Raw genomic sequence first — 24,979 nt, forward strand, 5'->3', positions numbered from 1 at the left:
CTCCGCCCGCCTTTGCCCGCAGTGGTACCAGTGGGGGCCGCGGTGACCGCCGACGAGACGGAAGTACTTAAGGCCGAGATCAGCAAAGCCGTGAAGCAAGTCCAGGAGGAAGGTGAGAGGGGCCGCCCGGAGTGTGAAAACGGGTGGGCCCCGAGGGCTGTCCCCATCCTGACCACGGCCCCCACCTCCCACCTCCCACAGACCCCAACACCCACATCCTCTACGCCTGTGACTCCTGTGGGGACAAGTTCCTGGACGCGAACAGCCTGGCGCAGCACGTGCGGATCCACACAGCCCAGGCGCTGGTCATGTTCCAGACGGACGCGGACTTCTACCAGCAGTACGGGCCGGGCAGCGCGTGGCCGGCCGGGCAGGTGCTGCAGGCTGGGGAGCTGGTCTTCCGCCCTCGGGACGGGGCCGAGGGCCAGCCCGCTCTGGCAGAGACGCCCCCCACAGCCCCTGAGTGTCCACCGCCTGCGGAGTGAGCGGGCGTCCCTCCTTGTGACTGTTTATTTAAGGATGGCCGGCACCCTAGATCTGAGAGGGGTGGCCCCGTTCCCTAGAGAGAATAAATTCGATTATTTTCTAACGCTGCCTATAGCTCCCTGTGGGGGTGGGGCGGGGAGCTGGCAGAGCTGTGGCCGAAGCCACGGAAGGGCTGCCCCTCCCAGGCGCCAGCCGGCACCGACCTGTTCCTTGGCCAAGCGGCCAGGCTGTCCCTCCCGCAGAGTGGGACTGGTGCCTCTGGACCGGTCTAGGAAAAAAAAAAAGCTGGCTTCCTTGTCCGGAGTCGGGGTGTGGGCGGCACGCCTGGGGCCAGAGAGACCGTGGCTCCGTGCACCCCATCCCCTCATCCAGTCTCCCCCTTGGGCTTCTCACCTGTTCAGCTTCAGGACCTGCGCTCCCCTCTCCGCCGTGGAGCACAGCTGTGACCCTGCTCCCCCTCTGCCCAGTTGGGTGGCTTACCAGGATCCAGGCACCCCAGAGAGAGCCCAGCTCAGAAGCCCGTTCAGCCAGAGCGGCAAGGTAGGCAGAGAGCCAGGCCCAGCGGGCCACGGGCCCAGTTCTGTTGGGCTTGGGGAAGCAGGAGGGCTCCCCCCTCACTTCGCAGGATCGAGGCCGAGCCAGTGCCCCGCTCTTTGGGGACCATTTATTTGCCCTCAACCGATGGAGTCTATGACCAGGCTGAGGGTCAGAAACGCGTGGCCAGGGGCTTTGATGGGGGGAGGTGGGGGACACGGCCAGCAGGGGCCGTGGAACAGCTCATCCTTACCCTCCTCGGCAGGGAGAGCTGATGCCGTCCCCGCCCCTCTGCAGTCTGCTCCGAGCAGTTGTAATCCCTCCCTCGGAGATGGCGCCACCTCCTCACTCCGAGAGCCCCGTGATTCTCTCAAGTGAGACCATCAGCTCTGTGGTCCTGTCCCCACACCCCGCCTCCCCAGCTTGTAGTGGGTCCAGCTGCAAGGGGAGCCGGGCCCAGTCGCCCCACCCTCCTCGCTGGCGCCGGGGCAGGCCTGAGGGAGGAAGGGGCAAGAGACGAGACACCAAAGTTGGCCTACGAGGTTTCAGAGTTTGCCTGGTGGGTGGTTCCCCCGGCCCCCTCCTCACCGCCCCCCCCCACAATCCAACTTTGAAGTGCCTTCCACGTTACCCGAGAACAAATAAGTTCAGTCTGTGGCAGAAACCTCTTTTGTACAAGATAACACGATGCTTGGGGAGGATTAAGTGGCAGGAAGGGAGCAGGTCCCATGGACAGACTGGGGGAGGGAAACAAGCGGGATGAGGGCCAGCTGTTCCCATAAGCAAAGGACCCTTGGTCCTCCCAAGTAACAGTCACATCCACACTTGACGTGTTTTGTATTTTTTAATAAAGTTTGTAATCCAATGGACACACAAAACAAAACTGCGCTGAGAAAACCAGTTTCATAAATTAATAAGTGTTAGGAAGTTGGGGGCGGGGGGAGAGGTCAAGGTAACAGGAAGAGGGGAAGCCGGTCTTTTTTGTACAGTCTTTTTGTGTGTGTGACACTTCCAGATCGCTGGGGCAGGGCCCGTGCTGTAACGAAGCGCACTTATACAAATGAGTGACAATACAAAGTCTGAGTATGAAAATAAGATTCTTCTCTGAAAACACATTTTTGGCACAGATTAAAAAAAATGTATGTCAGGGGAATTTGATTTTTTTTAAGTCAGTATTATATATATTTATATATATTATATATTTATATATACACACATCCCAAGTTCCGCATATCGCACCAGGAAAGAGAATCCTCCTGTCTGCTCTTTTTCGATTGTAAACTATACATCCGGGTGAATCAAAGATGGTGGCGGCAGGAGAATTGAGAAAGGTGACACATTCAAATGAACAAGGGGAAGGGCGGGGTGGGGACAAAACAACCCAATGAAATGTTCCTTGACCCCAGTGTTTCGGCAGAAACCTGATGTCCTGCGCTCGAGTCCTCGATGTGTGTGTTTCAGGTCCACCAAGACATCCAGAGTGTCACAGCCTGTCTTCACTGTGCAAAAGTCCAAGTCACTAATTTAGTGCAAAGGCAGTTCTGTTTTGTTTCTTAAAAACAAAAACAAAAAATTAATTCCACTGCCCAGTTCCTTTTCTCCAAAAAGAGGAGAGAGAAACCCAGCCCCAAGGTGTCTGCAGAGTCCATCGGGTGGTGGTCTGTCCTCGGGCTAAATGTCATGTAAACACACAGGTAGCAGCACCACTGCCCAGAGGGGTCTGCCCCCCTGAGCCTGGGGGGGGAGCGGGCTCGAGGGCAAGGCTGGCGGCTGGCAGTGGAGGATGTCCCCTTCGGCAGCTGCTTCCTCCACGTGACTGGGGGGTCCTGGGTTTACTTTCTGCTGCAGAGCCTCGGGGAAATACACCGAGTGGCGGCCATCAGTGGCTCACACGGAGGCGATGACAATCATGAGGTGGGGAGAAATGTTGGAGACGCTGGCAAGGAGGTCGGGGGCCAGACGGGACAGGTGGCTCTCGGAGAACTCGCAGGGCGGGAAGATCTGCAGCACATAGGCGGGCTGGGGGGGGAGGGGGGGGACGAGAGAGAAGAGTGGGATCCCTTGTCTCCACATCAGCCACCCCACTACCATTCTTGAACATTTCCACCTGGGGGCCCAATACACCGAGCTAGGGTGAGTCCGTTTCCCCATCAGCTCATGCCCCCGGGACTGTCCACCAGAAAGAACCTAGGTGTCAGCGAACTAGCCACCTGAACGACCCTCCGCGGGAGCCTCCGCAGCACGGAGCTGAAAACCTCTGTGGTCTCAGCGGTCCCGCCCTGGGTTAGCTCCAGGATGGGCCACGGGGGCCCCACCTCTACACTCCGCTCGAGTCCTCTATCCAAAACGCCCTTCTGCCCACCTCGGAGAAACCTCTGGACTCCTCTGAGTCAGCACTGGTAGCCCGTGCCCCCCGATTAGACGGCTGACCAGCCTGAGCATGTGCGGACAGCGGGCTGACCTGATTGGAGCCAGGGTTGGGAACGTTGATGATCCCTGCCGCCTGCTTGGCCTGCAGATAGGTGATGAAGGCCGCCTTGAGGGACTCGGTCTGGCTCACGACATCCTCCTGGTCACGGCCGCAGGGCAGAGCCAGCAGCAGACAGTAATCTGTCTCCACCTGTGGCGGCAGCACAGCTGTCAGTCATCCGGGGCCTCCCCTCAGGACAGCGGCCCCGTGCGGAGGCCTGTCCGACCAGGGGTTCGGCTGCAGAGTCCACAAAAGACCCACCCCCCCCCCCCCGACCTTAAAGTCCACCCTATTTGTTGACTGAAAAAAACGGTTTCTGAGCCTAGAGGCATTTTACAGCCCCGCCGGCCACAGAACGTGCGGGGCAAGCCCCGTCCTCCCTCATGGGCAGGGCAGTCGCGCGCCTGGGCCCCGAAGCTCACCGTCATCCTTCGGGCAACCCCTTCCAGCTGTGAGGCCTCCAGCCGCATCCTCTGGGCGATCCTCAGCGGGGGGCCTCCTTCAGACAGGGGCAGAGAGCGATGGGCCAGAACGTTGTTGCCAGAGACGAAGTGGAGCTGCACGGCAGCCGTGTCGTTCTTGAGGGCCAGCAGGCCCTGCCACACGATGGGGTACTTCTGCTCTCGGGGAGACAAACAGGCAGTAAGCTCCCGGCTGCAGAGCAGAGCCATGCTGGACACGGCCCCAGACAACAGCTTACTGGTCTAAGTGGGGACCTTAGGACCTTCAACACAGCGCAAAGCTCGGAGGGGAGCCGGGGAGGCCCCCTGCCCAGGCTTACCTTCAGGAGCTGGACCATATCCACAGGCCTCTGGGAAGTCAAGTGTGGAGAAGAATCTGGTTTGGGAGCGGGCTGGGCTTCGGTGTGCGTCAGAGCCAGTCCTGGAGGGGTGCTGGGGCTTGAGGTTGTGGGGACAAACAACGGCTGCTTTGGGGCAGCCTGAGCAGGGAGAGGGGCCGGGAGGTCAGGCTTCATGGAGACGGACACGGGGGAGGGGTAGGAGGTCTGGCTGGTTTCTGCCTGCGCCCTCTGAACCTGGGCATGAGGCTCGGCTGGCCTGGCTGCAGGTACGGTTGGGAGGCGAGGCTGTTCTACTCCTGTCTGGGTCCCCTTCGCCTCCTGGGAGACCTGAGGCATCTTGCTGCTTGGTGGCTGGCCCGGCTGGCCAAGCTGGGAGGGCTGCGTGGGCTGGGCAGGCTGTGCGGACTGCACGGGCTGGGCAGGCTGTGTAGACTGTGCGGGCTGAGTGGGCTGCAAGGGCTCACCTTCAGGAGCTGGGCCCTGGAGTTCGGCAGGGGAGAGAGGAACGGGGAGGAGAGCGTGTTACACACGGCACCCTGCCCGCCGCCCCCCCGACCCCCACCCCCAGCCCACTCCCCAGCCATGGGCTCCCGGGCAGGGTCGGCTGCAGGCACCCCCTGCAAGTCAGGCCCACAGCAGGGATCCTCTTGGGCACTCAGGATTGAGGGTTCCGGGGAGGGGTCACCCGCTCACTCTCCCCCACACCCCTGCAAGGAGGCACCGCCCCCCCATCAGGTCCCCCCAGAGCGCGCCTTCCCGGGTCTCGGCCCTCTGCACGGTGATCGAATTCCCTCACCCTGCAATTCTGGGAGCGCCTCTTTAAACTCACAGAAAGGGCGACACGTGTCCAGGCCGGCGCTGGTACCTCAACCAGCGCAGGGAGCGACGCTGCGGTGCGGCACTCACCTGAGCGGCAGCCTTGGTCCGAGGAGGCAGACCGATGGAGGCGGCGGCCGGAAACTGAGTGTGCGTGAGCTGAGCGGGGCCGTGGTAGGTGCGGATGTCTCCGTATCTGTACTCCTGGAACAGCTCCCCACTGGAGTGCACGATCTGCACGCCGTGCGTCACCACCACAGGTGGGGTCAGAGGCAGCCCCTGCAGCTGGTTGCTGGGGGTGACCGTGAGGATGCGGGCCTCCCCGTGGGGCGCGGGGGCCGGGGCCGCTTTGGCTTCCGCCGTCTTGGCCGCGTCCTTCCCGGGCTGCTGCGGCACCTTGCTGGCCGGCGGCCCCTTCACCACCCCGTCTGCCGCCCGGGGCTGCTCGCTGACGGCCGTCACGTGCGGATGCACCATGATCCTCACGTCCCGGGGCACGGTGTACGGGTGCAGTCGGTACTCGGACTGCATGACCAGCACCTCCGACTGCACGGGGGCCGCAGCCCGAGCAACAGGGAGGTGATAATGCACTTCTTCCTCCGGAGGGTGCTGGGGGGCCAGGGCCGGCACACCAGCTGCGGCCGGCTGCGGTGTGCCCGCACGCTGCGGGGCCCTGACCTCTATCTGCTGCGGCTGCAGAGGGGCCCGCGGCGAGTGAAGCGTCTCCGGCCGGATGCTGTAGGTGATGCTGGGCAGCGTGGGCGTGTTCATTCTCACCTCGCCCTGGGACAGGTGGCTAAGGGACACAGTCTGGGTGATGCTGTGGGGCGGCATGATGACAGACTGCTCCGGGTGTATGCTGGAGATGAACTGAGGCACAGGAATGCCTGCCGCCAGCATGACCGTGGCATTAGTGGAGAGAGCCGTGGACGTGGTGCTGCTAGGGTGGCACGCTCTCGGGAACGGGGACGGAGCAGGCCCACTGGGTCGAGGAGAATGTGCATCTGGCTTTGTGGCTGCCAAATGGGAGACCGTTCGATCTGTCGGGGTGCTGGGCCCCGAGGCGACGTGGTTCACTTCTGCAGGCAGCTTGCTGGGCAGAGCAGGAGGGTGGTGGGGATTGAGAGCGGACCCCAGATTCGCTGGCTGGAGGACCTTGGTCTCTATTTTGAGGGTGACGGGGTCAGCAAGCTTTTTATTAGTGGTGACGATGCTTGGGGTGAGGACCAGCTGGTTGTGAACCAGCACTGGGGGCGTGTTTATGCCCTGGGTGAGAACCTTCACCGTGCCACCCTGGGTGACAGGTGCGGACACGGAGAGGTGGATGGGCTCAGGCTTCTCCAGGGACGGACGGTCAGCCTTCACGGATGAAATCACGGGAGACGCGTTATACGTCTGGGCAGTCAGTACCAGAGTCGAGTGAGTGGCCACATTGGCAAAGCCCGAAGGAGCCTGGGGGCCCTTGGGTGAAGGCTGTGACGGGGCCACAGAATCAGGCTTGACCTGGGACTTGGACACCGACTGCTGGAATTCGATGTCCATGGCACTGGCCGGGGGGATCTGGCTGATCTTGGCGCTGATCCGCTGCGGGCCTTCTGTCTTCTGCCCTGAGTAGCTCAGCAGCACGACCCCTTCAGACGTGTTCACACGCAGCCCGGCGCCAGAGCCCGCGTCTGCCGGGCGGTCGTCGATCACAGACATAGACCCTGGGTGGAACCGACTGTTCTCGTTAGTGCTGGGTCTGGGCTTGCCCTTTGCCGACGGCGTCACCACCGCGCCTGCCACCGTCACCGCGCCTGTGCTGGTGGCGGTCGCGCTGCCAGATGCGGCAGTCACTGCACCCGCTGTGACGGTCACCGCGCCCGCATTCATGGCACCCGCGGCGGCGTTCACCGTGCCCACGGCGGCGGCGTTCACCGTGCCCGCGGCGGCGTTCACCGGAGCGGCGAGCACGTTCACCGGCCCCGTGAGAACATTCACTGGCCCCTTGAGGACGTTCACGGGGCCGGCAGGAGTGTTCACCAGGCCTTTCAGAGTGGCCACTGAGCCCTTCACGGGGCCCTTCAGGGCATTCACGGGGCCGGTCAGGGCGTTCACGGGGACCAAGGAGACGTTCACCAGGCCCGTCAGAGCACTCACCAGGCCGGTCAGGGTTTGAGGAGCTGGCTTTGCCAGAGTTATCTTTTGTGAGTTCTCCAAATCGATGCTCACGGGCATCCGGCTAATCACAGAAGTAATTTTGGGAGCAATGACTGGAGCCACCTTTTCCTTTTCCGCGGCTACTGGAACCTCTGGGGCCTGTGTGTCAGAGGTGTTGGGTGCTGGAGCTGCTGGTTTCTCTTCTAAAGGTGGCTTTTTGGGCTCAACTGGAGGCAGGGGCGGTAACTCATGCAGGCAAGGGGCAGCGCTGACAGGCTCCGCGATGGCGGCCGTGACACTCGTGGAAGTGATGCCAGTGGCGGAGACGTACTTGGGGTCCATAAGGATCTTCCTCAGCGTACTGGAGCTGGTGTCGATGTCGGAAGCTTTTGTGTCTGGGGGAAGAGCTGGAGACGGGGTGGACTGAGCCCGAGGCTCCTCCTGCCTGGTGATCCACTCGGTGACCTTAGTAGGGGGGCTCTGGTGTGGGGCCCCCCCAGAGGCAACAGGGGGTGGGAGCTTTGCTGCAGTTACCGAAGGGATTGTGGGGGTGGGGGTGCTTGAGTCACTGGGCGGGGTCACGGGGTCACTTTCAATGATGGAATGCACCTTGAATCTGGCTTGAGGTTCATCCTCCACTGGTGCTGGCTGGGAGGGAGGGGGAAGGTCTGGGAGCGCAGACGCTCTGGTGGGAGTCTTCTCTTCAACGCCGCTTTCTTGGGGCAGATTCTCAACGGATGGAGTCTCGCTTGGGTCCGAAGCACAGGACTCAGGCGGAGTGCACTGGGGCTTTTCTCTCTGCTGCTCTTCCTGTGGAGTTTCTGGGGGTGGCACTGCCGTCCCCTCATCTGTAGCAGGACTCTTGCATTGAACTTGGTCAGGTTCAGGGATGTGGGTCTCTGCGGTGCCCCCCGGTTTCTTATTTGTATTCCGTTTGCGACGTGATCGACTTGACTTCTGGCGGCCTTTCTCTTTCCGAGCAAGAGTGACTTCTGCTTCTTTTGAGCCTTTGGCTTCTGGCACTGGCTGGGAGGTTCCGCTGCTGTTCCCCCCAGCTTCCTTGGTATCTGCTGGGTCTGCTGAGGGGTCAGGGGCACTGGCTGGTGGTCCAGAAGATTCTGTAGCAGCTTCGGTCTCCAAGATGCCAGACACGGCCTCATCGGTCTCAGGCTCCATGCCCTCCCCAGGCGGCTGCGGCGCCTGAGAGCGGGCCTGTGGATCTGTCTGGGATTCGGCGGGGTAAGGTGCCGCTGCTGGGAAATTCTCTGCCTCCCCAGAAATGTCGTTGATGATGGAGCCAATGGCTGCAGCCAGTTCTGTTTCACTTGCCTGGTGTGCCGGCTTGTCCCCGTCCTCGGTGGAGAGGCCCTCTGGCGCACCTGCGGCCGCCGCCTTGAAGGCCGCGGAGGCGGCCTCGGTGAGCTTTGCGATGTTCTCCACGGCCTGCTCCAGCTCCGTCTGCTTGGCTGACTGACTGGGTTCCGGGGGCGGCGCAGAGGCAGACACACCTTCCTCCTCCTCCGCTACCTTGTCCGGAGGGGCCGGATCGCTGTTCAACTGGGATGATAAACTCCCTTCCTTCTGGGGACTCTCGCTCTTCTCGGCGGGGCCGGCCACCACCTCCGCTTCCTTCTCCCCCGCCAGCCCCGCGGCGCCCGCCGCCACACTGGGACTGACACCAGTATCCACGTTTTTCAGATTTGCAGATCTGTCCACTGCTGACCTAGAGTTTCGAGATCTTCCTCTCTTTGACTTGGAGTTTTTTTCAGGGGCTGTTTTCTTCTCCACCACTTCAACTGCGGGGGCTTCTGGTGCATTTCTGTCTGTGCTAATTTCTTTTTTGTCACGTTTTTGTTCACTTCCTGCTTCTTCTTTATCAGCCTTGGATTTTGTGTTATTTTCTTTCACGCTCACCTCAGCGGCCGCTTCCAGACGTTCAGCATCTCCTTTTGGCTCATTTTTCCCCCTTTTCCCTTGTGGGCCACCAGCAGCTCCTGATTTTTGGGCTCGTGGGGACCTCCATCCCTCAGCTGGTTTGAGTGTCTCAACTGGTTCTTTCACCTCGGTCTCCTCATCCTCTTCAGCCCGACGGCGGGTTTTCGGAGGCCTCCCCCTCCTTGGGGTCGTGGGGACTGCTGCGGCCTCCTGCAGCTCTCGCTCCAGTCTCTTCCTGGTCACTCGTGGCTGCTCCATGGGCTCCTTGACGGGAGAGCGGCTCTCGTGGTCACCCATGGTTGCGTAGACACTCCTCACATTCCGGCGCCTCGTTCGGCTGAGGGGCAGACTTGGTTCAGGGTGTTCTGGGTCTGCGGCTGAGTTTTTAGAGGCGGTCCTTGTAATCTTCTCTGCCTCCATCTTCAACTCTAAAAGCTTCTGTGCTTCTCCCCGAGGAGAACTGGACCGCTTAAGCTTCTCCCGGTCTATGCGCTCGCTCTTCCTGGTGACAGGCTTCTCCACGGTACTTGCTGCGGCGGCCTGAATGGGGGTCTTGGAACGCTTGCTTTTGTTTGGCTTTTTCTCTTTCGTAGCAACTGGAGGATCAACCTCAGTGTCTTCAGAAGCCTGAGGCTGGACCTCAGGGACAACTTCAGCTTTCTGATTTGCACTAGGCTCAACATTAGCAGCTGAGTTTGGCTTTTCCACTTTTGGCTCATCAGCTTCCTCAGGCTTCTGAGTCGGTTTTGAAAGTGGTTGGGTACCATCAGGTTCTGGATCCGTGGTGACCTCTACCTGGGAAAATGAGGCCCCGGGAGTTGGAGGCTTGGTGTCCAGATAAGGCAGCTGGTCAGCGGATGAGTCCTCTTCCACAGCCAAAGGAGCCCCAGCAGCATCTTTACTGGTGTCCACCGCTGAGGGCAGGTCGACCTGCTGGGTCTGCTGCACAGTGGTGGCAGCCTGCTCAGACACGGGCTTCGCTTCTTCGGAGGTGGAGGCCGGCTCCCTGGGCTTCTCTTCTGTCACCAGAGGCACCTCCCCTGCTTTGTCGCTGGCTGTAGTCTTCTCCAGTGACGACGATGCGGACTCTGGAACTACAGCTGTGACGGCAGGAGGCCCAATCGGAGGGGGAGTCTTCAGTTCTGACTCTTTACTCTCAGTAGCAGATTCTGGGGTCTCAGGAGGATCCTCAGTATCTTCCTGTTTCTCAACCTCTTTGGGTTTTTGGTCTTTTTCCTTTTCTTTCTGTTGCATTCGTGTGAGTTCCATAAATCTGCTATGGAAAAGAACTACTGGCTCTTGAACCACATCGGCTGTGCTGTTTGCTCCATCAGATGTCTGCCGCCCATACAACCTACCAGAAATGAAGTCTGATTCTTCATCTTTTCTCTCTAGATGCTGCAATCGCTTGGAATCTTGTTCAAAGATTGAACTGTGTAAAAAACGAGATGCAAATAACTCTTGTCTTTCCTGCTCTTCTTCTTTATGATCATCTTTTTTATCATCCATTTTTCCTTCTGAATCAGTCCGAATTTTCTTCTTTTTCATGTACCAGGATGGAATAGGTCTTGGAGCAGAGTCAACCTTTTCTTTATCTTTGTTGTTTCGAAAATTAGCAAAACGGGAGTCCCAATCAAGGAAAGACCAATTTTCTTCTCGAGATGAAGAGAGCGATTTAGCTCTTTCAAGCAAAGCCTTGGTGTCTGGTGTGATTGTCTTATCCAATGCAAAAGAATAAAATTTGTTCCTTTCTAAAGAACTAGAGAGTCTTTCATCTCGCTCACGTAGTTTGTCTTCTCTGTCCCTCAATAAAAAAGACAGCCGAGAACTCTCATATAAAGCAGAGGCTCTGGGTGAGTGGGACTTGTGTTCACCATCTTCATCAGAATCAGAAGGCACCTCACCAGGTTCCAAGTCACGTACAGACCTCTTTCGAAGGCTCTCTCTCTTAATTATGCTGTTTGGGAAACTCACGTCAAATCTGCTGGCATCTTGTTTCATTTGAGAATCCCACCGATTTAGTTCATCTTCAGAATTCAAGACAGAGAGCTTTATTTTGGCCATGTCTGCCATCTGTTCTCTTCTGCTAGAATCATAAGGATTAAATTTTAAGGACTCTTCTCTGACTGTTATGTTAGAATAGGGGAGACCTTTTTCATCTGCCTTAGGAGACCCTTTTACTGACATGAGCCTAGGGGAGCCCACAGGGTCGTCTTCCTCATGGAAGGAACCATGCCGGATACTGGGAGAGCCGCCAGTCCTTTCGGAGTCTTCACTGATTTGGCGTGAACTTCTGTAATTCCTCTCTCTCTTGGTGCAGGTATCAAAATCAATGTGGTCCATCCTTTTCTTTTTGCTGGGAGGAGAGTCATCAGTGACATCTTGGGGGGGTTTGCCTACCTCGTGAACCAGACTCCGTCTTTCATATTCATCTACATCTTTTTTAGGACTGCCAAACTTCTCAGACTTGGCAATTTCCATCTCCATCTGCTGTTTTCTACGACTCTGCTCCATTTGTTTTCGGTAACTCTGCGTGTGATCAATATCAATGCCAATTTTTTCTTCAGTATTTACTGAATGTGGTTTCTCTTGGCTTGATTTACATTCAAGTGTCTCATCACGAAGACTGCAATAGTTTTTCCTAATATCTTCTCTCTCTGGTCCTTGATCATCTAATAACTGCAGCTGTTTGAGTTGTGGTTTTGAGGGAATGGGTTTTTTTGACTGGATTTCTTGATTTTCCACAGATTCGCATACCAGTTCTCCCAGCCTCACTTGCAGGTCTGAGTTGGGCCTTGAGCCAGTCCCAACAGAAACACTGGCAAGCTCCTGACAGTCTTTGGGGCTGGGAACAGCATTAAGTCTGTCTAGTTTGATTTTTTTAGATTCTCGTTTAAGAATTTCTTTCCTCACAGGCTTTCTTTCTGACTCTCCTTCCCTCAGCAGAATGACATCTCTAGATGATAGGTCAGGCTGCTTTTTTAAAAGGACCCGAGCGTCCTCCAACTCTGGACTACTTTTCTTGACTTCTGATTTTTGCCTTTCTGCTTTCAGATTGGAATCTGCAAAACGCCTCTTCCTTGCTTCCAGTTTCTCCAAATCTACAGCGCTGACCCCGTCAGCAGTCTGCTCTGGTTTTAGGTGCTTCCTGGGCTTAAGCCTACCTTCCTTATCTACCACTTCGATGTGGCTAGACAGTCCCTTTTCCTTTGGCACTTTCATTCGAACAGATTCCAGTTTAGACAAGTCAGACTTTGTAGGCTCCGTTTGACAGACCTGAAGTTTCTGATCTAGGGCAGAAGACTTGGCATTGTCATTATCAAGCCTGGCTTTCAGCTTTTCCAAAGAAGTGTGGTCAATAACTTTCCCCTCTTTCTCTTTCACTCGAGTCAAAACCACACAGGGCATGAGCTCCAGGCGGTTTTTTGCTATTCCTTCTTTGTCAGCTTTCTCTCTGCTCAATTTATTAGAACTCCTTGATTTTTCAGGGCTCTGTTCTCTCTCATTTTCTTGGTCTGTCTCTGAAGACTGAGAACTAGGGGAATGAACTTTTCCTTTTCGTTTCTGCTTTTCAGTTTTGTCCTTTTCCACTTTTTCCTTCCTTATTAAGCGTCTCTCTCTTTCCACTCTCTCAGGATCGAAAGTCCTTTCTTTATCCGTCTTTTCATTTTTAGTATAGCGTTCCAAACGAGATTTGTCAAGTTTATCATATCTTGGAGGGGAAAGTGAGCTACAGCTCCCGCTCCGGTCTGAGGATCGGCTGTAAATCCTCCTTTCAGAATCACTTGGCAACCGCTCCGACTGCGAGGGAGATGCTCCAGGACTCTGTGGGCGTCGCAAGTGCACTGGGCTCTGACTGCGCTCAATGGGCCTCCTCTCATGGTCTCTGTCCCGGTCAGACTCAAACCTTTCGCGTTCTCTCTCTCGTTCCCTTTGCCTGTAACTGTACTCCCGAATATCTTGTTCATAAGGATCATTTCTGTAATCCCTGTATTCTCGAGGATCATCATAGTATCGTGATTCGTAGTAGTCTCCCTGGTAAGTTTCCCATTCTGAATAAAATTCTCTCCCTCGGGCTGGATAGTCCCGTCTGGAATCCTCAGGATATGTGCCCGGAGTACGAACATTCTCATAATATGTACGATCTTGGCTATAGTCATAAGATCCCCTTCGTTCCTCTCTACCAAATACGAAAAACAATGTATTAGTTCTTTTGTTTTCTTGTCATTGACACATTAAATCACACACGAGATGACAAAGTCCTGCTTCTAAAAATCTTGGGCGCCTGAGTGGCTCAGTCAGTTAAGTGTCTGCCTTTGGCCCAGGTCATGATCCTGGGGTCCTGGGATGGAGCCTCATGTCGGGCTCCCTGCTCAGTGGTGAGTCTGCTTCTCCCTCTCCCTCTGCCACTACCCCCTCCCCCACTCGTTCTCACTCTCTCTCAAATAAATAAAATCTTAAAAAAAAAAAATTTGCCACTGTTTACTCATTAGTTAGAAGTGGACCATCCAATACCATCCGTAGCCACAACCCACATGTGGCTATTGAGAACTTGAAATTTGAGATGTGAATACAGAATACACACTGGACTTGGTAGATTTAGTTTAAAAAAAAAGAAATTCTTCAGTAACTTATTTAAATTGGTTATATGTTGAAATAATATTTTAGACATACTAAGTTAAATAAAATTAATTTTACCTTTTCATTTTTTACTGTGTCTACTAGGAAATTTAAAACCACAAATTTAGGTTGCATTATGTCTCTACTGGACAGCACTTCAGCCTTTTTTATTCTTTTGGTTGAGGTGTCATGACTTATAATGAGCACTAGTATTCAACAGTATCACAATCCCCACATTTCTAAGTCTTTCATAATTACTTTTCTGTCAAAAGATATTCTTATCACAACTTGGGAAACATATGCATTATAGGGAAAAACAGAATAATTTAGCTGAAATCCTCTCACCTACGTGACCTACATGATATTGATAATACCTCTCAGTTCACAATTAAAAAAAAAAAAAACACATGGGGGGGGCCAGTCTCCCTCAGCTATCTCCTCAATTGTAAAATGGTGGTAACCTTTCCTCATAAGGCTCTTAACAAGATTAAATAAGATGAGAGTTTTGAGAACTTTCCTGACATACTGCGAGGCACGTCCTTGGCCTTCAGGAATGTTACTTTTCCCCAAGCCACCACCTGAACACAAGCTTTGTAAGAGGATTTCTCAACTGTGAAGGAACTGACCGTGGTTTTCTCTTACAGTGACCTACCCAGGGGCATTCACGATAGGATTAAATGTACACACAAGAACACGTCTGATGGATAAAATGAAATGCACCCGTAACACAGACCAATTCCTTCCCTTTTGCTCACTCTCCATTTCTGTCCCCTCAAGGTCATACACTCTACACAGCACTGCCATCAGCGGCTTTACTGAAACACAAAGAATTTAGAACTTAAGCCCCTAAAAGGCAGGAGCTTTTTTCAGGTCTTCTTGTAACAATGTTTGGCTCATAGGAGGCACTCGAGTATCTGCTGGAAGAATGAACCTTAGAAAAATATGTCAAAGCTACTACTGGGTAATGCTCTATCCCGCCCTCCACAGCAAGTGAAGCATCTAAGACTGAACATTCAAACACTGGAAGCATCAATAAAACATTATTTTATGTATTTATACAGAATTTCTCAAAGAGAACATTTTATGGTACCTCTGTATTATTTTAATTGGATTCAAGATGATCTTTCTAAAGTTCCACAGGAATCAGATTCTTTGCCTAAATAATGACCAGCTACCTTAAAATAAATGTTACTAAGCATGGAACTCGGCTAATTTAATTCACTGCCAACATAAATACGAACTCCAAGGAAGCATCTTTTCATACATAAAGGTAAACACACCGTATGCTTTCTAATATAAAGTGATTAAGACACCTAGAATGGTCACTGGCTCACTGCCCACATTAACAGTAGGCTTGGGGCGCCTGAGTGGCTCAGTCGGTTAAGCGTCTGCCTTCGGCTCAGGTCATGATCCTAGAGTCCCAGGATTGAGTCCCCACTTCGGGCTCCCTGCTCAGCGGGGAGTCTGCTGCTCCCTCTGACCCTACCCCCTCTTATGCTCTCTCTCTCTCATTTTCTCTCTCTCAAATAAATAAAACAAAAACAAAAAAACCCACAGTAGGCTTAAGATCATACTATAAAAACAGTCTCAGGTATGTTTTAGATTAATCAAACTAAAACTATATCCAAAAATGTGAAGTCACATAAATCAAAGGCGTACGTGTAAACATTAGTGCTGGTGCGCTATTCAGTCTAATGAATACTGATCTGGCACATATTTTGCTGGGCCCTGACCACCAAAAGAAATGAGTGCTCCTGCCCTCAGAGAGAGCCAGGCAAGCAGGAGACAGTACAGCTGCACACGTGTACCCTGGACAGAAGGGTCTCCAAAAACCTGGAAAAGCCAGGTGTTGAGATAACTCTGTTCACATGACTGCACAATATCCCAACTCCCCTAAGGAGGTGGGAAATTCACCTAAAGCGTAACAGGATCTTGTAAATTCACCTTGAGAATCATTTTGGTAAAGTGTTTAAAGCTCAATGCACTAGCAGATAGGAGCCCTGGGCTTATCTCCAGCCCATGGTCTTGGCCTGTGACCTTATCAGCAAAGTCATCTAGTCTTCAGTTCCTACCAAAAGTAACACAGGAGAAGAGTCACGGCCCTACCTCTCTGACACAGTATTTGAGGGAATAAATGAAATGCTACTTTTTAACTGCAGTACCCTATGCAAATCAGTCACTGCATTCCTGAGCTAAGCTATCATTAGAGGTAAAGCAGTTTTTTCATTCATGCATTAACTATCCAGTGGGATGACTTCCTTCCACTCTATGCAAAGGGCAAAGAACCTCAAGTTCTACTGCAAGGAATTATTCCATAAGCACTGCCATCTTAGTGGCAAATGGGGCAAAACGGAGTCACAGTTAAGTCCCACATCCTCCTGCTTCCTACATTAGGAGATAAACTCCATTCAACAGGAATAAATAACCATGGGTAAGAACGAAAGAACAAAGCCAGAGCCAGATCATTAGTAAAATGAGTGAATTTAAGTGTTAACATACAAAAATGAACACCCGCACAGCATTACCCACCCCTTACAAGACACTATTCTCTGAAAAATATTTAATGTATGCACAGAAGACCTTAAAGGATGTTTTATGTCTTAGGTGCCACTAGACCACCAACACACTTTACACTAGCTTATGGGGAAGGATTCCTATCAGCACTTAAAATGTTAACAATGCCTTCAAACTGCTACTTGGGGAGCCAGGATGGAAAACGTTTTTCTCTCTCCACAGACCCACATATTCTCCGATATATGCACATGCACCCTCCCTCACACACACATACACAAACCGACAGAGGAAAGCCTTATATCAAAACTGACTTTCTGGCTAAAGGACTGTGGATTCATCTACTGGCAAAAAACTATCAAATCCTTAGAAGTTCAAGCTTTTGGGAATTTGGCTGTAGGGTACATTTTTCATTTAAAAAACCTCCCCCCGGGGCGCCTGGGTGGCTTAGTTGGTTAAGTGACTGCCTTTTGCTCAGGTCATGATCCCGGGGTCCTGGGATCGAGTCCCACGTGGGGCTCCCTGCTCAGCGGGGAGCCTGCTTTCTCTCTCCCTGCCACTCCCCCTGCTTGTATGCTCTCGCTCTGTGTCAAATAAAATCTTAAAAAACAAAACAAAACAAAACAAAACCTCCTCAGGGGTGCCTGGGTGGCTCAGTCGATTGGGCGTCTGCCTTCAGCTTGGGTCGTGGTCCCAGGGTCCTGGGATCAAGCCCCACATCAGGCTCCCTGCTAGGCGGGGAGCCTGCTTCTCCCTCTCCTCCGTGCCTGTGCTCTCTCTATCTCTCTGTCTCTCTTGCTCTCAAGTGGATAAATAAAATCTTAAAAAAAAAAAAAAAAATTAAAAACCTCTCCAGGGTATGTGCTATGGTGAGCACTGTGTATTGTGTAACACTGATGAATCACAGACCTGTACCCCTGAAACAAATAATACATTATATGTTAATAATAATAAAAAAAAATCATTAATAATCTAACCACCCTGAAATATACAAATGCTGCTATATATAAATTTATGTATGTGTATGTACATATATGTATTCTATGTGTATGTGTATACATATCTTTCTAGTCTTTTTTCTTTACATATATGTACTTTTGTTTTATAAAACTGGGTCATACTGTACCCTACTGCTTTACAACCCACTTTAAAAACTTTCATTAAATCATTATTGCATTATTAAATATTTTTAAAGAAAAAGAATGCAAGGGGGAGCCTGGGTGGCTCAGCCGTTAAGCATCTGCCTTTGGCTCAGGTCCTGATCCCAGGGTCCTGGGATCGAGCCCTACATCGGGCTCCCCGCTCAGTGGAGTGTGCTTCTCCCTCTCCCTCTGCCTGCCGCTCCCCCTGCTTGTGTGTTCTCTCTCTCTAATAAATAAATTAAAAAAAAAAAAAAGAATGCAAGGATGGTTCAACTACAAAATGCAATCAATATTATACACCATATTAATAGAATGAAGGAAAAAACACATGATCATTTCAAATGAAAAAAAAATCCAGCACCCTTTCATGGTAAAACAAAACAAAAAACCAAACACCTTATCAAAGCAGGAATAAAAGGAAACTTTCTGAACATAGTAAGTGTATGCGAGGGCACCTGGGTGGCTCAGTCAGTTAAGTGCCTGCCTTCAGCTCAGGTCATGATTCCAGGGTCCTGGGATCAAGTCCCGCATTGGGCTGGCTCTCTGCTCCGTGGGTAGCCTGCTTCTCCCTCTCCCTCTGCCTGCCACTCCCTCTGCTTTTGCTCTCTCTCTCTGTAAAATCTTAAAATAAAACAAAACAACAACAACAAAAAACACCAACCCCTCCCCAGGGCCACCTGGCTGGCTCAGTTGGTAGAGCATGTGACTGGTCTGGGGGTTGTAAGTTCACACCCACATTTGGGTGTAGAGATTAGTTAAAAATAAAATCTTTAAAAATAAGTAAAAATTAAAAAAAACTTTCCCAGTATTCAATGACTGCCATACAATATTCCACAAGGAAATGACTCAAAAAAATATATATACCCTCTATGACTTTAATAAAAATAAAGTGGCAAGAACAGGCAGTAAAAAGGGAATATATTCCACAGGTTTCTGGCAACACAATCAGGATCTGACTCATACTTGTTGTAGACCCCCCTTTTATACCTAAACCAGAGTGTCTAAAGACATTTTTCACACACAGCCTTTTACCACATTATGTACAGAGGTGGAGATCCAGTGGTGACATTCCAGGAGACTTAATCACAGAGGTGTGTCTGGACAAACAGCTTGACCATGTGGATGAGAGTTTCCATTTTCAAATGTGATCGGCTATTGAAGCACTTGATGACACTATGTTAGGGTGTTTTAATATATTCAGTCTAAAAAAGAGTCAATCATCAGTTTGGGGACAGTTCTAAGCTAACAGAGATAGCCTGGTCCGAACTATGAGACTTAAAATGATTCGGAACTGCAATGTTTCCTACAAGGAGCAGGAAAAAAAAAAAATCAAATACTACATAACCATGACCAAAAAAATTAACAGGAGTAAATAAGGTTTCCTTTTATATTGCTGAAGTTACCAATTTATATATGCTTTGGCTTACTGATTCACAAATTCTTTAGAAGATTCAAATTTCAAACAAAGAAAGCTCTTGATAATCTTTTTCAATTTAAAAAAAAAAATTTTTTTTTTCTTAAAGTAGGCTCCACGCCTAGTGTGGAGTCTAATGCAGGGCCCAAACTCACGACCCTGACTGAGATCAAGACCTGAGTAAAGATCAAAAGCCAGAGACTCAACAGACTGACCACCCAGGGGCCCCTCAATTTTTTTTTTTACTAACGGTATGAGCACATGCACAGTAATAATCTGGATGTTGTCATTACTAAATATACAGAGCACTTAGTTTGCAGTGCTCTTCAACATGTTATCATATTTAATTTAAAACTGTTAAGCAGGATGATTTGTACATAAAGTTATAATCTAGCAAAACGGTAACTCTTTCAAATTCTAGGAGCATTCAGTGAGAAATGTATTCAGCTTAACCTAAATCCCACGAGCCACATGAAAACAGAATTCATAAAAATAAACCTGTGTTTCTATATGAGGGGATAAAAGGAAAGGAGTTTTTTTTGGGATAAGTGTAGAAATAAGGGGTGAAAAATAAAATGTAATCCCATCTAAATTTGATGTATTTGGTATTTTAAAATCCAAGCTATGCTGATAGGTTTAAAATACATACCTTCTTACTTGGGGGAAAAAAAATACATACCTTCTTTCTGCTAACATTTCATAAAAGTCTCTAATATCTTGACCAGATTTTTCCATACAGTGATAAAATGCCAGCTGACTTTCCCGATTTGCAAAGTCCACCTTAAAAAGAAAGAATAGCAGGTGTTCGGTTCAAGTTTCAGGTTTTCAAGATGGAAAGCATTATTGAATTTGTAAATCCTTCCCAACATAGCCTTCCGGATAAATTTCAAGAGCAATCTGTCTCAACTAAGTGAAATAGTCCTAACTGAAACTGTATTTTGTTAACGTGAAATCTCTCTCAAATTCAAAAGAAATCTCGATATAGAACTATAATTTAAGGTCCCAGAACCCAATACTGAAGGAGTGGAAAAGGCAAAATGGAAAACTGAAACAATACCTATCGAGAGTTGCCAAATAATCAGATCAACTAAACTCAGAATCTGTGTTAGATGTAAGTTTGCTGGAACCACAGTTAGAACATAAAATAAAATATGGAAGAACATCTAAACTTCACTCACAGCTGGACCTCAGAGTCATTTAAGCCTATGATACCCATCATCTTTCAATATCTTATTTCAAAAGACTCGTTTCAATTTAACCATCATAGGTATTAAGTGCATAAATTCCTTCAAATTATCATGAACAGGAGAAGAGGAAGAGAGGATCATTCAGGAAGCTGGAATGAGTGATACTTTGAGCTCCTGGGTGTGCAGGTACCCACACGTGAATGTGGGCCAGCCTACACCAAGAGCATACATGTAAGCATCAGGTACCTGGAGTGTAAAGAAGCACATTTCCTTGAATGACATGATTTTTAGGGAAAATTCTGTGGCTAATGACCCTGTGGCCTCAAGTAGCCAAGTATACAAATAGTAATATTCCCTTTAAAAACAGGACATACAGTGCATATCCTATAAACCACTCCCCTTGCTGGCCACCTACAAAATGCATTATTAAGAGGGTGGGATCTCAATATGATTTTGTTTCACTTCTGTTTAAAGTCATTCTGCACACCTTAATTTTATTCCCACCGATTTTCCTCCCCTTGGTCTCTTTTACAGCTGCTTGTGCATATTCAATTTCATTGTAGAGAACCAGGGCCATGCCTTTTAAGCGGTCAAACACCACCTATAAAAAACAACAACAAAAAAACAAAACAAAAACCAAATAAGAGCCTCATCCACTAGACTTAAGTGTCAGTTCCAAGAAAATCCTAAGTCTCAAGGATGCTGCAAAGAAAAAACATATTTATATATTTTTTATTCTAGAAAAAATATCAGGCTTTTCCTGGTGATGCATGTTGTAGTGAAAACACACAATAAAAATGTGGAGGGACTGTTTACAATTGTGGATATTGTGGCTTGAAGTATATCATGCCTTTATTTTGTTTTTCTGTATTTTATTTTCCATGTTGACTGAGTCCTCTACTATACTCAAGTAAGCATTCTTATAGTTCTGGCTCAAAAAAAAAAAACCACACCCTTGAAAGAGAGAAAACGATGTAGAACACTGAATCAACAATAAATTTCAGTGAATTCTGGTTATAAGTAGAATTCTTAACTTAAAGCTGCTGGATTTTTTATTTATGCTAGTAGTCTTTATGATGTGTGTCTCTCCAAATGACAAAAGCTACACTGAAAGAAATGCTGTGCCCACCACAGTGTGAATCTGCTCTTAAGGAGTTCAAAGCTCTCCTTTCACGTAATGGAATGGGGTCCAGAGACCCTCCTCCTGCTGGGCACAGGTATGTACATTACCAACATCGGTTAGATGTGTATTCTGTTGTATGATCGTCCCTTTAAAGTCATCTTGTTTGTTTTTTTAATGAAGTCAATTACATATTAATGTGAATACAGACAGACAAATTTTAATGAGATAAAATTATAAAAACCCCTAAGAAACATTCTATTTAACAGTATTATGCAAATTAGTTTCAAAATTAATCTTGGCTAGTTCAAAATAGTTTTCCAAAATACTTCCTCATATCATAAGCTAATAGACACAGACGCCCTTCTATGACAAGTTATGAGTGATTAAAGAAAATGTCAACACTAAAACTTGGGGCTGACAGGACAGAATACCGAGAATAGGAAGTCAGAAGTAACTTGACACCAACACCAAAACCTCCCACTTACCTTTACCACAGGCCCATATCGGCAGAAATGTCGTGTTAAATACTGATCCGACACGTTTGAAGAAAGCCCGTCTAACCACACACAGTTTGTAGGCATGCTTTTTCCAAAACCCAGCTGGATAGGAGAGGTGAAATTTCTATTAGTAAAGTCACCAATTATTCAACTACAGAATTCTGAAAAAAACCTGTCTTCTGTAGGAATCTTATCGACCATCATCCCAAAGGGCAACCATCTGGTTAAAATCAAATAGAAATTTATATAAAACCAATTCTGCCAGGCTAAGCAAGTATTAATTCACCACATTTTAGTTTATGGACTCCAGGCACTTAGCTTTTTTTTCTCCTCCCAGATTTTATTTTTTATTTATTTTTATTTATTTTTAAAGATTTTATTTATTTATTTGACAGAGCACAAGCAGGGGGAGCAGCAGGCTCCCTGGTGGGGCTCAATCCCAGGACCCCGGGATCACATGAGCCGAGACGCTTAACCGACTGAGCCACCCAGGCACCCCTATTTTTATTTTTTAAAAGATTTATTTATTTACAGAGCACCTGGGTGGCTCAGTCGGTTAAGCATCTGCCTTCAGCTCATGTCATGATCCCAGGGTCCGGGGATTGAGCCCTGTGTCTGGCTCCCTGCTCCGCGGGGAGCCTGCTTCTCCCTCTCCCTCCCCCAGCTTGCGCTCTCTCGCTCGCTCTCTCAAATAAAATTTTAATTTTTTTTAATTTTTAATTTTTTTAAAGATTTTATTTATTTGACAGAGAGAGCACAAGCAGAGGGAGAGGGAGAAGCAGGCTCCCCACGGAGCAGGAAGCCCGATGCGGGACTCGATCCCAGGACCCTGGGATCATGACCTGAGCCAAAGGCAGACGCTTAACCGACTGAGCCACCCAGGCGTCCCTAAATTTTTTTTTTTTTAAAGAGTTATTTAGGGGCACCTGGGTGGCTCAGTCGTTAAGCGTCTGCCTTTGGCTCAGGTCAGGATCCCAGGGTCCTGGGATAGAGCCCTGCATCGGGCTCCCTGCTCCGCGGGAAGCCTGCTTCTCCCTCTTCCAATCCCCCCGCTTGTTTCCTCTCTCCTGCCTCTCTCTCTGTCAAATAAATAAAATCTTAAAAAATAAATAAAATAAAATAAGAGAGTTATTTATTTATTTATGAGGGTGGTAGAAGGAGAGGGAGTCTCAAGCAGACTCCATGCTAACAGAGCCCAATACGAGGTTGCATCTCACGACCGTAAGATCACAACCTGAGCAGAAACCAAGAGTCAGACACTCAACCCACTGTGCCACCCAGGTGCCCCAATATTTTATTTTTTAAGTAATCTCTACACCCATCATGGGACTTGAACTTACAACCCTGAAATCAAGAGTCACATGCTCTACAGACTCAGCCAGCCAGGCACCCCAGCAAGTATTAATTCATTTTATAGTATAATAGGATGAGGATGCGAAGAATTGTATCACCTTTATGATTATCTAACTGTACTGCAATTTTAAATAATCAGACATACACACAAAAAACCTCCAAATCGTAACAAATCGTAACAGCACAATAACTTATGCAAAGTCCTTTACCTTGAGGCGATTATTTCCAAGGTACTCCCCATCCATCTTCTTAATAGCCTTACAAACACTGGCAATATCACAGTATTGCAAGAATGCATACTGAGGAACTCCATTTACTTTCTTAATATCAATATCCTGAAAAAGCCAATGAGCATCACTTAGTGACATGCCAAAAGGAAAAAAAGCAGAATAATCCAAACCTAAATGAGGTGCGAATTTCTCAAAACAAGTCATATTCCCAAAAATCATTTTCTTAGTTAAAATTGTACATCGTGATGCAACTGTAAATAGCCTGAAAGACTACACAACACAGCATTTTTTAGTCACAACCATGAAAACCTTCCTATGTGAAGCTCTTTGCAGAAGAGAAATTGCAAACTCAAAATTTAAAATCCACAATACCTGTGTTAAGAGAAATTTATAACGAAAAGGTTGTGCTTGTTTCAAAGCGGTACATATACTAAAACTGGAACAATACAGAGAAGATTAATAAAGAAAAAGGCAATAAACCTAATAAAAATATTAAATAAAGGTTTTATTTAATAAAAATGTAAGAAATACAGTTGACCCTGAACAACAGTGTGGTCGCAGGGGCAGGGGGGCGGTCAGGCACCAATCTCCAAGGGAGTTGAAAATCCATATATAACTTTTGACTCCCCCAAAACTTAACTACCACAGCCTACTGCTGACCAGATGCCTTGCAGATAACAGAGGCAATTAACACGTATTTTGTATATATTATTATTACTGTACTCTTAAAGTAAGCTGGAGAAAAAAGAATGTTATTAAGAAAATATTAAGGAAAAAAAGTTCACATGTAAGTGGATCCATGCAGTTAAAACCCATGCTGTTCAAGGGCCAACTGTAATTCCCTTCTGCAACAATCTAAAATCCTTATTAGGGGCAGGCCATTTAAAATACAGTATCTGAGAAGAGTACGAATGGTAAAGAAATCAAGTTTTCAGGGGCACCTGGGTGGCTCAGTTGGTTAAACGACTGCCTTCGGCTCAGGTCATGATCCTGGGACCAGCGGGGAGCCTGCTTCTCCCTCTGACCCTCTCCCCTCTCATGCTGTTTCTCACTCTCTCTCTCTCAAATAAATAAAATTAAAAAAAAAAATTTTTATTTGACAGAGAGAAACACAGTGAGAGAGGGAACACAAGCAGGGGGAGTGGGAGAGGGAGAAGCAGGCATACCGCGGAGCAGGGAGCCCAATGCAGGGCTCGATCCCAGGACACTGGGATCATGACCTGAGCCGAAGGCAGATGCTTAACGGATTGAGCACCCAGGCGCCCCAAATAAAATCTTTAAAAAAAGAAAGAAAGAAAGAAATCAAGTTTTCAAAAAGTGTTTTTTTTTTTTTAAGATTTTATTTATCTGACAGAGAGACACAGCGAGAGAGGGAACACAAGCAGGGGGAGTGGGAGAGGGAGGCTTCCAGCTGAACAGGGAGCCCGACGCAGGGCTCGATCCCACATGACCTGAGCCGAAGGCAGACGCTTAACCAACTGAGCCACCCAGGCACCCCTCAAAAAGTGATTTAAAATTTGCAATCCTAAATTAGAAGACTCATTCTATCAGTGTATCTAACGGAACCAAGCCTGGTGACTGATATATATGGTAATAACTTCTCATATCCAGAATCAATATATAAATACCCAAACTACTTTGTGAAGATGTATCAGAACACCATCCCTAGATTAAAGAAACTCTATAAAGGCATAACCCCATCTCTTTATTTATTTTTTAA

At 49.1% G+C, this 24,979-nt stretch overlaps 2 protein-coding genes across 7 annotated transcripts in view; one reads left to right on the forward strand and one right to left on the reverse strand.

Annotated features, from left to right (window-relative positions):
* The window catches only part of ZBTB17 (zinc finger and BTB domain containing 17), a 31,235-nt gene extending 29,332 nt beyond the window's left edge, over window positions 1-1,903 (forward strand). For 3 of the 5 annotated variants that reach the window (XM_078073760.1, XM_036067053.2, XM_078073762.1), the window contains 2 exons: window positions 23-112; window positions 202-589. In XM_078073760.1, coding sequence (XP_077929886.1) covers window positions 23-112; window positions 202-485 — 374 coding nt within the window. In that variant the 3' untranslated portion in view covers window positions 486-589. Of the gene's footprint in view, window positions 1-22; window positions 113-201; window positions 590-887 lie in introns of those variants that run through there. The other 2 variants (XR_013448369.1, XM_078073761.1) reach the window with 2 other exon arrangements.
* SPEN (spen family transcriptional repressor) overlaps window positions 1,851-24,979 on the reverse strand; it is a 94,914-nt gene continuing 71,785 nt past the window's right edge. For both annotated transcript variants that reach the window (XM_036067041.2, XM_036067040.2), the window contains 9 exons: window positions 23,239-23,364; window positions 21,665-21,778; window positions 20,544-20,657; window positions 19,549-19,649; window positions 5,199-13,362; window positions 4,272-4,772; window positions 3,913-4,107; window positions 3,482-3,640; window positions 1,851-3,039 (listed from right to left, as the gene is read on the reverse strand). In XM_036067041.2, the coding sequence (XP_035922934.2) occupies window positions 2,908-3,039; window positions 3,482-3,640; window positions 3,913-4,107; window positions 4,272-4,772; window positions 5,199-13,362; window positions 19,549-19,649; window positions 20,544-20,657; window positions 21,665-21,778; window positions 23,239-23,364 (9,606 nt within the window). In that variant the 3' untranslated portion in view covers window positions 1,851-2,907. The remainder of the gene's footprint in view (window positions 3,040-3,481; window positions 3,641-3,912; window positions 4,108-4,271; window positions 4,773-5,198; window positions 13,363-19,548; window positions 19,650-20,543; window positions 20,658-21,664; window positions 21,779-23,238; window positions 23,365-24,979) is intronic.

This window comes from Halichoerus grypus, chromosome 5 (assembly GCF_964656455.1).
Source record: "Halichoerus grypus chromosome 5, mHalGry1.hap1.1, whole genome shotgun sequence".
Lineage (NCBI taxonomy): Eukaryota > Metazoa > Chordata > Mammalia > Carnivora > Phocidae > Halichoerus > Halichoerus grypus.